Raw genomic sequence first — 15,313 nt, 5'->3', positions numbered from 1 at the left:
TTGGAGCAAGACGGGTTTGCGCTTTCAGTGGCTGTTACAGCGAGTGTTTTAGAGAGGTGGCCATAACATCGTTCGTTTCTTTATCATTTGAAATTACCAAGAAGTTGACAGCCGCAAGTATGCAAGCGGAATCGGGTATAGTTCCCGACTTCGAGGTTGGAGAAGAGTTTCAAGAGGAACCAAAAACGTATTATGAATTGAAGAGTCAGCCCTTGAAAAAAAACAGGTCAGTGTTTTGACTGTGCACTGCTATTTTATGCGGTAAAGAGGAATTTGATATTCGAGGGATGTTTGCAAAAGTTTTAATTATTGTGGAAATGTTTTTTTTTGTGTGGGTATAATTACATTATTTCCAATGAAGGCGATTCCACAAGGATGTTATCCTATAGCAAACTGTCCTATCCTATTGAGGACTTTCTAGGAGGGATTTGTTTGCTTCCCATTCCTTATGTCTCTTCTATATTGCACATTTAGTTATGCAACACTTGGGTGTTGTCTTGTTAACATGCAACTTCAAATATTAGCTTGTGAAGAATACAGTTTGTTTGTGTATTTTGAACAGCCATACCAGGGAGTAAACTATGATGTCTTCTTCACTGTGATTACCATAGCGAACTAAACTCCACTCCATGGTGAACTTCCTTCAGTTTATTCCGCTGCCATAGTTCTTTTCCACATGTATAGTCTAAATGCATTTTCTTTTGAAATAAATATATTTCATGCATTGTAAATGTCATTACAATATCAAGAAAAAATGTCATGTTAAATGGTGTTGTAATGTGTGTTCAAATGTGTGTCACATTTCACTGGTGTGTCAGTTTGTGCATCAGCTGTAGGGATATTTCTAGTGCTCAGTGAATTCTTAATATTATTGATATCAATATATCAATAGAGACCTAGTAAGAAAATGTGTTATAGATTCTAAAATTAAGTAAATAAATATTGTAGGAGCCATGTTACTTTCCAATATAGCTTATTGAACTACATAAAGGAAAATGTATAGATACTTTCCTAAACAGTTGACAAATGACTTAATAAAGAGCTATTTGCATCCATATTGTGTCCTCTGTCCCTAGCGCTGAATAAAGAGCAGGGAGCTGAGTCAGGTCTGTTCGCTGGACATGACCTTTTACCCCCTTTTGCCGCCTGGGGTCCAGGCCTCCGCTGAATTGTTGTCACTTTGGTTATGTCTCTCTGTGTAAGATTAGAATGTACAAATAACTGGGACTTTTCTATTCTAAAGACTTATGCATCAGTGGGGTCTGCTGAGGGGATGACGGCTCATAATAATGTCTGGAATGGAGTCAATGGCGTGGTATCAAAAACATCAAAGATGAGGTTTCCATGTGTTTGATACCATTCCATTGACTCCATTCCAGTCATTATTATGAGCCGTCCTCCCCTCAGCAGCCTCCACTGTTATACATTTAAGTCCTTATACCATAATATTGCCTTCTGTGTAATTGCGTAGTTCATGGGGTTGCCGACTGTGAAGCTTGATTGACTGAGACAAGCGTTACATTGAGCAATGGTCTAAAATGCCTGTCAATACTGTGTGCTTGGCTGCATGCCTATTGCCAGGAAGTAGTTCAAAGCAATATTGTCTCTTTTCGTCTGTTAATTATGTATGACTTCATTATTGTGCTTAGTGGTGGAGGCATGTGACCTTTCTAAACATGACAGTGCTCTTCTGTGTCTAGATTTCCTATAGCATACTTGTGGTGGACCCAATCAGTCTTTCCTTTCTGGATCTTTTTTTCCCACTTCTTTTTTTAGGGGATAGATCAGCTATGAAATGATCAGATAGAATTGAAGTCTATCAAATAACATTACCTGCATCATTTCTAATCCCCTTCTTTAGTATATATATTTTATATACACTACCGTTCAAAAGTTTAGGGGCACTTACAAACGTCCTTGTTTTTTTAAAGAAAAGCACATATTTTGTCCATTAAAATAACATAAAATTGATCAGAAATACAGTGTAGTCATTGTTAATGTTGTAAATGACTATAGTAGCTGGAAATGGCAGATTTTTTATGGAATATCTACATAGGTGTACAGAGGCCCATTATCAGCAACCATCACACCTATTTTCCAATGGCACGTTGTGTTAGCTGATCCAAGTTTATCATTTTAAAAGGCTAATTGATCATTAGAAAACCCTTTCTCAATTATTTTAGAACAGCTGAAACTGTTGTTCTGATTAAAGAAGCAATAAAACTGGCCTTTAGACTAGTTGAGTATCTGGAGCATCATCATTTGTGGGTTCGATTACAGGCTCAAAATGGCCAGAAACAAAGACCTTTCTTCTGAAACTCATCAGTCTATTCTTGCTCTGAGAAATGAAGGCTATTCCATGCGAGAAATTGCCAAGAAACTGAAGATCTCGTACAATGCTGTGTACTACTCCCTTCACAGAACAGCGCAAACTGTCTCTAACCAGAATAGATAGAGGAGTGGGAGGCCCCGGTGCACAACTGAGCAAGAGGACAAGTACATTAGTGTCTAGTTTGAGAAACAGACGCCTATCAAGTCCTCAAATGGCAGCTTTATTAAATAGCACCCACAAAACACCAGTCTCAACATCAACAGTGAAGAAGCGACTCCGGGATGCTGGCCTTCTAGGCAGAGTTGTAAAGAAAAAGCCATATCTCAGACTGGCCAATAAAAAGAAAATATTAAGATTAACAAAATAACACAGATACTGGACAGAGGATCTGTCCCATATATTGAGCATTCTTTTTGTGGTGAGAATTTTATATAGTAGTTTAAATGGAAAAGAACGGATGGATCCGTCAATTGTTGTTTTGTATATCAGTTCATTAATCCGATGCCTTGGTATTTCCTTTCCGGAACTTGGGATTTTGTCAGCAATTTGTTCGATATTTTTTGCAATGAAACATTGCTGTGGAGTTTTTTGCTTTTATTTTTCCCAAAATTCCACCTAAATGTCAGAGAGAGCGAGAGAGCAATCACCATCTTGTGCAGCCCTTTAACGTAATTCATAATTTAAAACCTCCTCCCAGCTGCCCACTGCACTGAGGATAGGAAACTCTGTCACCACCGATAAATCCACTATAATTGAGAATTTCAATAAGCATTTTTCTACGGCTGGCCATGCTTTCCACCTGGCTACCCCTACCCCGGTCAACAGCACTGCACCCCCCACTACAACTCGCCCAAGCCTTCCCCATTTCTCCTTCTCCCAAATCCAGTCAGCTGATGTTCCGAAAGAGCTGCAAAATCTGGACCCCTACAAATCAGCCGGGCTAGACAATCTGGACCCTTTCTTTCTAAAATTTTCTGCCGAAATTGTTGCAACCCCTATTACCAGCCTGTTCAACCTCTCTTTCGTGTTATCTGAGATTCCCAAAGATTGGAAAGCAGCTGCGGTCATCCCCCTCTTCAAAGGGGGGGACACTCTTGACCCAAACTGCTACAGACCTATATCTATCCTACCCTGCCTCTCTAAAGTCTTCGAAAGCCAAGTCAACAAACAGATTACCGACCATTTTGAATCCCACCGCACCTTCTCCGCTATGCAATCTGGTTTCAGAGCTGGTCATGGGTGCACCTCAGCCACGCTCAAGGTCCTAAACGATATCTTAACCGCCATCGATAAGAAACAATACTGTGCAGCCGTATTCATTGACCTGGCCAAGGCTTTCGACTCTGTCAATCACCACATCCTCATTGGCAGACTCAACAGCCTCAGTTTCTCAAATGATTGCCTCGCCTGGTTCACCAACTACTTTTCTGATAGAGTTCAGTGTGTCAAATCGGAAGGCCTGTTGTCCGGGCCTCTGGCAGTCTCTATGGGGGTGCCACAGGGTTCAATTCTTTGGCCGACTCTTTTCTCTGTATACATCAATGATGTCGCTCTTGCTGCTGGTGAGTCTCTGATCCACCTCTACGCAGACGACACCATTCTGTATACTTCTGGCCCTTCTTTGGACACTGTGTTAACTAGATGAGCTTCAATGCCATACAACTCTCCTTCTGTGGCCTCCAACTGCTCTTAAATACAAGTAAAACTAAATGCATGCTCTTCAACTGATCGCTGCCTGCACCTGCCCGCCCGTCCAGCATTACTACTCTGGACGGTTCTGACTTAGAATATGTGGACAACTACAAATACCTAGGTGTCTGGTTAGACTGTAAACTCTCCTTCCAGACTCACATCAAACATCTCCAATCCAAAGTTAAATCTATAATTGGCTTCCTATTTCGCAACAAAGCATCTTTCACTCATGCTGCCAAACATACCCTCGTAAAACTGACCATCTTACCGATCCTCGACTTCGGCGATGTCATTTACAAAATAGCCTCCAATACCCTACTCAATAAATTGGATGCAGTCTATCACAGTGCCATCTGTTTTGTCAGATGGCACTGCGACCTGTACGCTCTCGTTGGCTGGCCTTCGCTTCATACTCATACCCAATCCCACTGGCTCCAGGTCATCTACAAGACCCTGCTAGGTAAAGTTCCCCCGTGTCTCAGCTCACTGGTCACCATAGCAGCACCCACCTGTAGCACGCGCTCCAGCAGGTATATCTCTCTGGTCACCCCAAAGCCAATTCCTCCATCGGCCGCCTCTCCTTCCAGTTCTCTGCTGCCAATGACTGGAAAGAACTACAAAAATCTCTAAAACTGGAAACACTTATCTGCCTCACTAGCTTTAAGCACCAGCTGTCAGAGCAGCTCACAGATTACTGCCCCTGTACATAGCCCATCTATAATTTAGCCCAAACAACTACCGCTTCCCCTACTTTATTTATTTATTTTGCTCCTTTGCACCCCATTATTTCTATTTCTATTTTGCACTTTCTTCCACTGCAAATCTACCATTCCAGTGTTTTACTTGCTATATTGTATTTACTTCGCCACCATGGCCTTTTTTGCCTTTACCTCCCTTATGGCACCTCATTTGCTCACTTTGTATATAGACTTATTTTTCTACTATATTACCGACTGTATGATTGTTTTACTCCATGGGTAACTCTGTGTTGTTGTATGTGTCAAACTGCTTGCTTTATCTTGGCCAGGTCGCAATTGTAAATGAGAACTTGTTCTCAACTTGCCTACCTGGTTAAAAAACAAAAAACAAAATCTTCATTAGTTCATTTCATTACATTGATACTAAATCAACACTATATGGGCTTGCTGTAGCAGATGCTTTAAGTTGTGATTTAATTTCATTTTTTTATTGTGACTTCTATGTGTCTCCAAAATTATCTGACATGCATGAATTAAAACACTTTTCTGCTTTTCCTCTGAACCTGAGAATGCCCTGCTAAAAGCAGTGCATCCTAATGGCTTTGCAACCATGACAGAAAGCCAAACATTGAGTGCAGTCGTTTTAACCATGCGTATCCTTACATACCCTTGTGGTTATTACACTATGGTTCATTAGTTTGATCAAAATAAAATAAAATTGTATTTTTAACATGTGTGTCACAACTGTCATCATGGAGAGAAGAAGTGGACCAAAATGCAGCAGAGTTAGTGTTCAGCATCATTTAATTCAAAAAAAGATCACTGGAACACTACAAAACAAGAAAATAACAACAGCTCAACAGTACTGACAGCATAACACACTGAACAGAAACAATTACCCACAACCCCAAAGAAAAACACACACTCCTATATAGGACTCCCAATCAAAGGCAACTCAACACACCTGCCTTCAATTGGGAGTCCTAATCACCAACATAACCATTCACACACACAAAAACCCTGCCACATCCTGACCAAAACGAATCCAATTGCTCCCTCTGCTGGTCAGGATGTGACAGTACCCCCCCTCAAGGTGCAGACCCCGTAATGCACCTTACAAAAAGAAAACACAACAAAAAATCCCCAATACCCCAACAAAACCAATAAACAATAACCCCTAAACAATAAGGGAGGGAAGGGAGGGTGGCTGCTGTCAACGACGGCACTGTGCTACACCCTCCCTCCCCAACCCACCTATCCTGGAGGTGGCTCAGGTGCGGGACGTGGACCTCTCTCCACCTTCGGCGTCGCCCACTTTGGTGGTGCCGATAGCTGCGCCGGGCAGACGGGCCACTCGGGCTGACCCTGGCAGACGGACCACTCGGGCTGTGCCGGAGGGCAGGCGGGCCCCTCGGGCTGGGCCGGAGGGCAGGCGGGCCGCTCTGGCAGACCCGGGCAGTCGGGCCGCTCTGGCAGACCCGGGCAGTCGGGCCGCTCTGGCAGACCCGGGCAGTCGGGCCGCTCTGGCAGACCCGGGCAGTCGGGCCGCTCTGGCGACTCCTGACTGGCAGGCCGCTCTGGCGACTCCTGACTGGCAGGCCGCTCTGGTGACTCCTGACTGGCAAGCCGCTCTGGCGACTCCTGACTGGCAGGCCGCTCTGGCGACTCCTGACTGGCAGGCCGCTCTGGCGACTCCTGACTGGCAGGCCGCTCTGGCGACTCCTGACTGGCAGGCCGCTCTGGCGACTCCTGACTGGCAGGCCGCTCTGGCGACTCCTGACTGGCAGGCAGCTCTGGCGACTCCTGACTGGCAGGCAGCTCTGGCGACTCCTGACTGGCAGGCAGCTCTGGCGACTCCTGACTGGCAGGCAGCTCTGGCGACTCCTGACTGGCGAGGCTGGGCTGACACACTAGACGCCTGATGCGTGGGGCTGGTACTGGACGTGCCAGCCTGGAGACACGCACCTCCATGCTAGTGCGGGGAGCTGGCCTGGGGCTCCATTCTTGCCCCGCAAAACTGCCCTTGTGCCCCCCCCCAATTTTTTTTTTATTGGGGCTGCCTCTCGAGTTTACTAAACTCTTCCATCGCCCTGGAAACGCTCCTCCTTATCTCTGCCCACGTCCATCCTTCCTCCTCGTTCCTCTGCTGCTTGGTCCTGGTTTGGTGGGTAATTCTGTCACAACTGTCATCATGGAGAGAAGAAGTGGACCAAAATGCAGCAGAGTTAGTGTTCAGCATCATTTAATTCAAAAAAAGATCACTGGAACACTACAAAACAAGAAAATAACGACAGCTCAAAAGTACTGACAGCATAACACACTGAACAGAAACAATTACCAACAACCCCAAAGAAAAACACACACTCCTATATAGGACTCCCAATCAAAGGCAACTCAACACACCTGCCTTCAATTGGGAGTCCTAATCACCAACACAACCATTCACACACACAAAAACCCTGCCACATCCTGACCAAAACTAATCCAATTGCTCCCTCTGCTGGTCAGGATGTGACAATGTGCCGAATACAACAGGACCTTACAGTGAAATGCTTACTTAGAAGCCCTTAATCAACAATGCAGTTTTAAGAAAAATACCTAAAAAAAAAGAAATAAAAGTAACAAATATTAAAGAGCAGCAGTAAAATAACAATAGCGAAGCTATATACAGGGGGTACCGGTACCGAGTCAATGTGCGGGGGCACCGGTTAGTCGAGGTAATTGAGGTAATATGTACATGTAGGTAGCGTTATTAAAGTGACTATGCATAGATAATAACAGAGAGTAGCAGCAGCGTCAAAGGGGGGGGGTCAATACAAATAGTCTGGCTAGCCATTTGAGTAGATGTTCAGGTGTCTTATTGCTTGGTGGTAGAAGCTGTTTGGACCTACACTTGGCGCTCCAGTACCGCTTGCCGTGCAGTAGCAGAGAGAACAGTCAATGACTAGGGTGGCTGGAGTCTTTGACAATTTTTAGGGCATTCCTCTGACACCGCCTGGCATAAAGGTCTTGGATGTCAGGAAGCTTGTCCCCAGTGATGTGCTGGGCCATACGCACTACCCTTTGTAGTGCCTTGCGGTTGGAGGCCAAGCAGTTGCCATACCAGGCAGTGATGCAACCTGTCAGGATGCTCTCGATAGTGCAGCTGTAAAACCTTTTGAGGATCTGAGGACCCATGCCAAATCTTTTCAGTCTCCTGAGGGGGAATAGGTTTTGTCCTGCCCTCTTCACGACTGTCTTGGTGTGCTTGGACCATGTTAGTTTGTTGTTGATGTGGACGCCAAGGAACTTGAAGCTCTCAACTTGCTCCACTTCAGCTCTGTCGATGAGAATAGGGGCGTGCTCGGTCCTCCTTTTCCTGTAGTCCACGATCATCTCCTTTGTCTTGATCCCTTTGAGGGAGAGGTTGTTGACCTTGCACCACATGGTCAGGTTTCTGACCTCCTCTCTATAGACTGTCTCGTCGTTGTTGGTGATCAGGCCTACCACTGTTTTGTCATCGGCAAACTTAATGATGGTGTTTGAGTCGTGCCTGGCCGTGCAGTCACAAGTGAACAGGGAGTACAGGAGGGGACTGTGCACGCACCCCCGTGTTGAGGATCAGCGAGGCGGATGTGTTGTTACCTACCCTTACCACCTGGGGTGGCCCGTCAGGAAGTCCAGGATCCAGTTGCAGAAGGAGGTGTTTAGTCCCAGGGTCCTTAGCTTAGTGATGAGCGTTGAGGGCAATATGGTATTGAACGCTGAGCTGTAGTCAATGAATAGCATTCTCACATAGGTGTTCCTTTTGTCCAGGTGTGAAAGGGCAGTGTGGCATGCAATAGAGATTGCATCATCTGTGGATCTGTTGGGGCGGTATGCAAATTGAGTGGGTCTAGAGTTTCTGGGATAATGGTGTTGATGTGAGTCATGACCAGCCTTTCAAAGCACTTCATGGTTACAGACGTGAGTGTTATGGGTCGGTAGTTATTTAGGCAGGTTACCTTAGTGTTCTTGGGAACAGAGACTATGGTGGTTTGCTTGAAACATGTTGGTATTACAGACTCAGACAGGGAGAGATTGAAAATGTCAGTGAAGATACTTGCCAATTGGTCAGCACATGCTCGGAGTACACGTCCTGGTCATCCGTCTGGCCCTGCGGCCTTGTGAATGTTGACCTGTTTAAAGGTCTTACTCACATCGGCTGCGGAGAGTGTGATCACACAGTCGTCCAGAACAGCTGATGCTCTCATGCATGTTTCAGTGTTGCTTGCCTCGAAGTGAGCATAGAAGTAATTTAGCTCGTCTGGTGGGCTTGTGTCACTGGGCAGCTCTCTGATGTGTTTCCCTTTGTAGTCTGTAATAGTTTGCAAACCCTGCCACATAAGACGAGCATCAGAACAGGTGTAGAACAATTCAACCTTAGTCCTGTATTGCTTTGCCTGTTTGATGGTTCTTATAAGCTTCCGGGTTAGAGTCCCGCTTGTTGAAAGCGGCAGCTCTACCCTTTAGCTCAGTGCGGATGTTGCCTGTAATCCATGGCTTCTGGTTGGGGTATGTACGTACAGTCACTGTGGGGACGACGTCATCGATGCACTTATTGATGAAGCCAGTGACTGATGTGGTGAACTCCTCAATGCCATCAGAAGAATCCCGGAACATTTTCCAGTCTGTGCTAGCAAAACAGTCCTGTAGCTTAGCATCTGCTTCATCTGAGCTTAGTACGCGTCTCTGTGTGTGGAGTAAAGGCGGTCTGGAGTTTTATCCTTCTGATTGCACATTTAACATGTTAGTAGAAATGAGGTAAAACGGATGTACGTTTTCCTTCATTAAAGTCCCCGGCCACTAGGAGTGCTGCCTCAGGATAAGCGTTTTCCTGTTTGCTTATGGCCGTATACAGCTCATTGAGTGCGGTCTTAGTGCCAGCATTGGTTTGTGGTGGTAAATAGACAGCTATGAACCTGTTAGGGCTAGGGGGCAGTATTTACACCGCCGGATAAAAAACGTACCCGATTTAATCTGGTTACCACTCCTACCCAGTAACTAGAATATGCATATACTTATTACATATGGATAGAAAACACCCTAAAGTTTCTAAAACTGTTTGAATGGTGTCTGTGAGTATAACAGAACTCATTTGGCAGGCAAAAATGTGAGAAGGTTTCATTCAGGAAGTGGCCTGTCTGACAAGGTGTCGTTCTTCTTGTCTCTGTTTATTGAAGAGTGAGGATCTTAGCTGTCCCGTGACACTTCCTACGGCTGCCATAGGGTCTCAGAAGGCGGTAAAAAGCTGAATCGTGGCTTTGCATTCTCTGGCTGAAAAAAAGTAGCGCGTTTGGGTAGTGGCTGGTTACAGTACTGTGAGACTCAGGCTCGTGCCCGCGTCGACCGAAAGCTTTGTTTACTTTCCTCTGTTTAGCTAAATGGACATTCCCGGTCGGAATATTATCGCTTTTTTACGAGAAAAATGGCATAAAAATGGATTTTAAACAGCGGTTGACATGCTTCAAAGTACGGTAATGGAATATTTAGATTTTTTTTGTCACGAATTGCGCCATGCGCGCAACCCTGATTTACCATTTCAGATAGTGTCTGGGACGCACGAACAAAACGCCGCTATTCGGATATAACGATGGATTATTTTGGACCAAGCCAACATTTGTTATTGAAGTAGCAGTCCTGGGAGTGCATTCTGACGAAGACAACAAAAGGTAATCAAACTTTTATAATAGTAAATATGATTATGGTGAGTGCTAAACTTGCCAGGTGTCTAAATAGCTAGCCCGTGATGCCTGGGCTATGTACTTAGAATATTGCAAAATGTGCTTACACCAAAAAGCTATTTTAAAATCGGACATATCGAGTGCATAGAGGAGGTCTGTATCTATAATTCTTAAAATAATTGTTATGCTTTTTGTGAACATTTATCGTGAGTAATTTAGTAAAATGTTAGCGAATTCCCCAGAAGTTTGCGGGGGGTATGCTAGTTCTGAACGTCACATGCTAATGTAAAAAGCTGGTTTTTGATATAAATATGAACTTGATTGAACAAAACATGCATGTATTGTATAACATAATGTCCTAGGGTTGTCATCTGATGAAGATCATCAAAGGTTAGTGCTGCATTTAGCTGTCTTCTGGGTTTTTGTGACATTATATGCTAGCTTGAAAAATGGGTGTCTGATTATTTCTGGCTTGGTACTCTGCTGACATAATCTAATGTTTTGCTTTCGTTGTAAAGCCTTTTTGAAATCGGACAGTGTGGTTAGATTAACGAGAGTCTTGTCTTTAAATAGCTGTAAAATAGTCATATGTTTGAGAAATTGAAGTAATATGATTTTTAAGGTTTTGAAAATCGTGCCACAGGCTTCAACTGGCTGTTACGTAGGTGGGACGAATTCGTCCCGCCTAGCCCAGAGAGGCTATGAAGTATATAGATAAAAACTCTGTAGGTAGATAGTGTGGTCTACAGCTTATCATGAGATACTCTACCTCAGGCGATCAAAACGTTGAGACTTCCTTAGATATCGTGCACCAGCTGTTCTTTACAAATATACATAGATCATCACCCCTTGTCTTACCAGAAGCTGCTGTTCTATCATGCCGATACAGTGTGTAACCCACCAGCTGTATATTATTCATGTCGTTATTCAGCCACAACTCGATGAAACATAACATATTACAGTTTTTAATGTCCCGTTGGTAGGATATACGTGCTTGTAGTTCATCCACTTTATTATAAAGCGATTGTACGTTGGCCAATAGTACCGATGACAAAGGCAGATTAGCCACTAGTCGCCGGATCCTCACAAGGCACCCCGATCTCCTTCCGCAAAACCTCAGTCTCTTTCTCCTGCGAATGACGAGGATGAGGGCCTGTTCGGGTGTCTGGAGTAAATCCCTTTCGTCCGACTCATTAAAGAAAAATTCTTCTTCCAGTTCAAGCGGAGTAATTGCTGTTTTGATGACCAGAAGCTCTTTTCGGTCATAAGAGACAGTAGCAGCAACATTATGTACAAAATAAGTTACAAACAATGCAAAAAACAAACAAATGCTACACACCCTGACTACTACAGTAAAGCAAGGCCAAAGATAAGACATAGACTGACTGGCCTGATAGGTGTAAAATGCAGATTTCTTCATTTGAAATCATGACGTTGATAACATCATGAATTAGCTTGTTTTTACTGACAGAGGTTACTTCGCTTTCTTTCTGTCTCAGAAAGCTTTTGGCACAGACAGCCGAACGATCCCCTGCAGAGTCAGAGCCAGAGCTGTGTGTTCTTAATATAGACGTGAGACAGACGGTGGAACTTGTCTTCTATGCGGTGTAAATTAGCTCTGTAAATTTAGCAATGGATATGTCACCTCCAATGCAAAGCAGGCCTGGCGTTGTTTGTTGCTGGGATTTTTTAGCAAGGTAACCCATGGAGTCAGCTTCACATTTTAATTAGACTGTCAATATTCTGCACGTTTCTTGACAGGATTTGTTCACGTCTCAGCTCATATATTTTGCTTCTTGTAGGCCCAGAATCAGGATTGGTCAAAGTATGTGCTGCACCATTTGTAGGGCCAGAGAACTAAATGGTGAAATTTACATGAAAATAGTAATGACATAGTTAAAAGCAAAAATGTAGATACAGTTTAGAGAGATATTCCATGTCACATTATGAATAAAAAATATGTAAAGTCACTGTCCAATGGTCACATACCTGGCATACTGTATCTTTCATCTGTCAAAGATGTGGATGAGAGGTAAAGTGTCAATGTAGCATGAACCTCATCAAAGCATGTGGCATGGGCTCCTGAGTGGCGCTGCATCTCAGTGCTAGAGGCGTCACTACAGACACCCTGGTTCGAATCCAGGCTGTATCACAACCGGCCGTGTTTGAGAGTCCCATAGGGCGACCCACAATTGGCTCAGCGTCATCCGAGTTTGGCCGGTGTAGGCCGTCATTGTAAATAAGAATTTGTTCTTAACTGACTTGCCTAGTTAAATAAAGGTTAAATAAAAAAAATTACAAATAAAATGTCTGTAAGTCAATTGTCAATGTTGCGTCCTTTTTCCACCATGGATCTTCCCGTTTATGTAATATGATGACTCATTGAGCGGTTAAGGATACACTATTCATGCAGTCAAACACTACGTAGAGTATATGACGCTTTCAAGGAGCAGAGATGTCCCAGTTGTCCTCCAGTGACCATGCACTCCATGCCCCCGAACTGGTTTTATAGATTCCCTACAAGTCCCATTTGACCTAGAAATTAAAGAATATCAAAGAGCAGAGGTTGTCTTTATTGTGTTCAATGCTCTTCCCAAGCCACATCTTGGCCTAGGCATTGAAGTACATATATGGTAACGTGTATTCACAGAAAGTACATACTGCATTGCATTATGATATGGATTTTTACATGAGCATCCAGTATCCAGTGCTGGTCTCAATGTGGCCTTTGTAAGGGACACTCAAAGTCTCAGGGAGCGCTCTGTCCTGTTCTGTTTCTGGGAGTCCATATCATATACCAAAGAGGGAGGTCAGGACCAGGGTGTTTTTCTACCGATCCAGGATGGGGATCTGATGGGGTCTGAGTGACACATACAGGTGCTAGAGTGGAGTGAGATACTACACAACCCAATCTTACGTAATCACTCTGACCGCATCCTTATTCCCACTTTGGCTCTAAACACATTCACTGGACAGTGGCCACGAAGGTGTTAATTTCATTTCTCCATAATTCCAGTTAGATCTGATAGTCTGAGTAAACAGATGTGAGACTGGCAAAGGATTTTCTTTATCAATCAATCAAATGTATTTATTAAGCCCTTTTTACATCAGCTGATGTCACAAAGTGCTGTACAGAAACCCAGCCTAAAACCCCAAACAGCAAACAATGCAGATGTAGAAGCACGGTGGCTAGGAAAAACTCCCTAGCAAGGCCAGTACCTAGGAAGAAACAACATTATGGTAGCCACTACATTACCAAGAGTATGTGGACACCTGCTTGTCGAACATCTCATTCCAAAATCATGGGCGTTAATATGAAGTTGGTCCTCCCTTTGCTACTGTAACAGCCTCTACTCTTCTGGGAAGGCTTTCTTCTAGATGTTGGAACATTGCTGTGGGGACTTGCTTCCATTCAGCAAAACTGTCGCTACAAAAATTGGAAGCACAGAATCATCTAGAATGTCATTGTATGCTGTAGCGTTAAGATTTCCCTTCACTGGAACTAAGGGGTCTAGTCCGAATCATAAAAAACAGCTCCGGACCATTATTCCTCTTCCATCTAACTCTACAGTTGTCACTATGCATTGGGGCAGGTAGCATTCTCCTGGCATCCGTCAAACCCAGATTTGTCCGTTCGACTGCCAGTTGGTAAAGTGTGATTCATCACTCTAGAGAACGCATTTCCACTGCTCCAGAGTCCAATGGCGTCCAGCTTTACACCACTCTAGCCGATGCTTGGCATTGTACATGGTGATCTTAGGCTTGTGTGCGGCTGCTTGGCCATGGAAACCCATTTTATGAAGTTCCCGACAAACAGTTCTTGTACTGACGTTGCTTCCAGAGGCAGTTTGGAACTCGGTAGTGAGTGTTGTGTGCTCGATTTTATACACCTGTCAGCAATTGGTGTGGCTGAAATAGTAGAATCCACTAATTTGAAGGGGTGTCAACATACTTTTGTATATATAGTGTATTTTCAAATAGAGAACACATTGTTGCTGTCAAGGATAATTTGAAGAGCATGCCTGTAGTAGGGCACGACTTATCACACATTATAGCCACCCACCATTCTGTATGCAGCAGCAGCAATATTACTGCAATACATTAATAATCTGTGTGGTTGTTTTTTGATGTGCTTCAGAGTGCTGTCCTAGTCATAGCATGCAGAGAGAGGAAGGCAAGCTGGACTGGAGTAGGCCATACTACTGTAAACAAGTGATGAGACTCATGAAAAGCATTAAACCTAATTACAGAAATAGGACCCGGCAAGTTCAAATTATCCCAACTGGACCTTCTCTGCCCGTAACTACAACAACAAAGAACCCCATTATTTGTTGTGGTAGTTGGCAACTTGCTGTTTTGTTTTCCTTGCATAACATACACTGAGTATACAAAACATTAAGAACACCTGCTCTTTCATGATATAGACTGCCCAGGTGAATCCAGATGAAAGCTATGATCCCTTATTGATGTCACTTGTTAAATCCACTTCAATCAGTGTAGATGAAGGGGAGGAGACAGGTTAAAGAAGCCTTGAGACAATTGAGACATGGATCGTGTAAGTGTGCCATTCAGTGGGTGAATGGGCAAGACAAAATATTTAAGTGCCTTTAAACGGGGTATGTTAGTAGGTGCCAGGTGCGCTGGTTTTGTGTCACACTCAGCTGTCTCCTGTGTGTATCAAGAATGGTCCACCACCCAAAGGACATCTAGCCAACTTGACATAACTGTGGGAAGTATTGGAGTTAACATGTGCCAGCATCCCTGTGGATGCTTTCGATAACTTGTAGAGTCCATGCCCCAACGAATTGAGGCTGTTCTGAGGGCAAAAGGAGGGGTGCAACTCAGTATTAGGACGGTGTTCTTAATGTTTTGAGAACTCATCGGATACA

General features: G+C 44.0%; 1 protein-coding gene across 4 annotated transcripts in view; it reads left to right on the top strand.

Moving 5' to 3' along the window:
* The window catches only part of LOC106572415 (microphthalmia-associated transcription factor), a 42,160-nt gene continuing 26,847 nt past the window's right edge, over positions 1–15,313 (top strand). For all 4 annotated transcript variants that reach the window (XM_014146563.3, XM_014146562.3, XM_014146560.3 and 1 more), the window contains exon 1: positions 1–226. In XM_014146563.3, the coding sequence (XP_014002038.1) occupies positions 120–226 (107 nt within the window). In that variant the 5' untranslated portion in view covers positions 1–119. The remainder of the gene's footprint in view (positions 227–15,313) is intronic.

The sequence above is a fragment of the Salmo salar genome, chromosome 15, assembly GCF_965601325.2.
Source record: "Salmo salar chromosome 15, fSalSal1, whole genome shotgun sequence".
NCBI classification, from domain to species: Eukaryota; Metazoa; Chordata; class Actinopteri; order Salmoniformes; family Salmonidae; genus Salmo; species Salmo salar.
The sequence above is the reverse complement of the archived record's forward strand: the minus strand, read 5'-3'. Positions and strand labels throughout refer to the sequence as shown.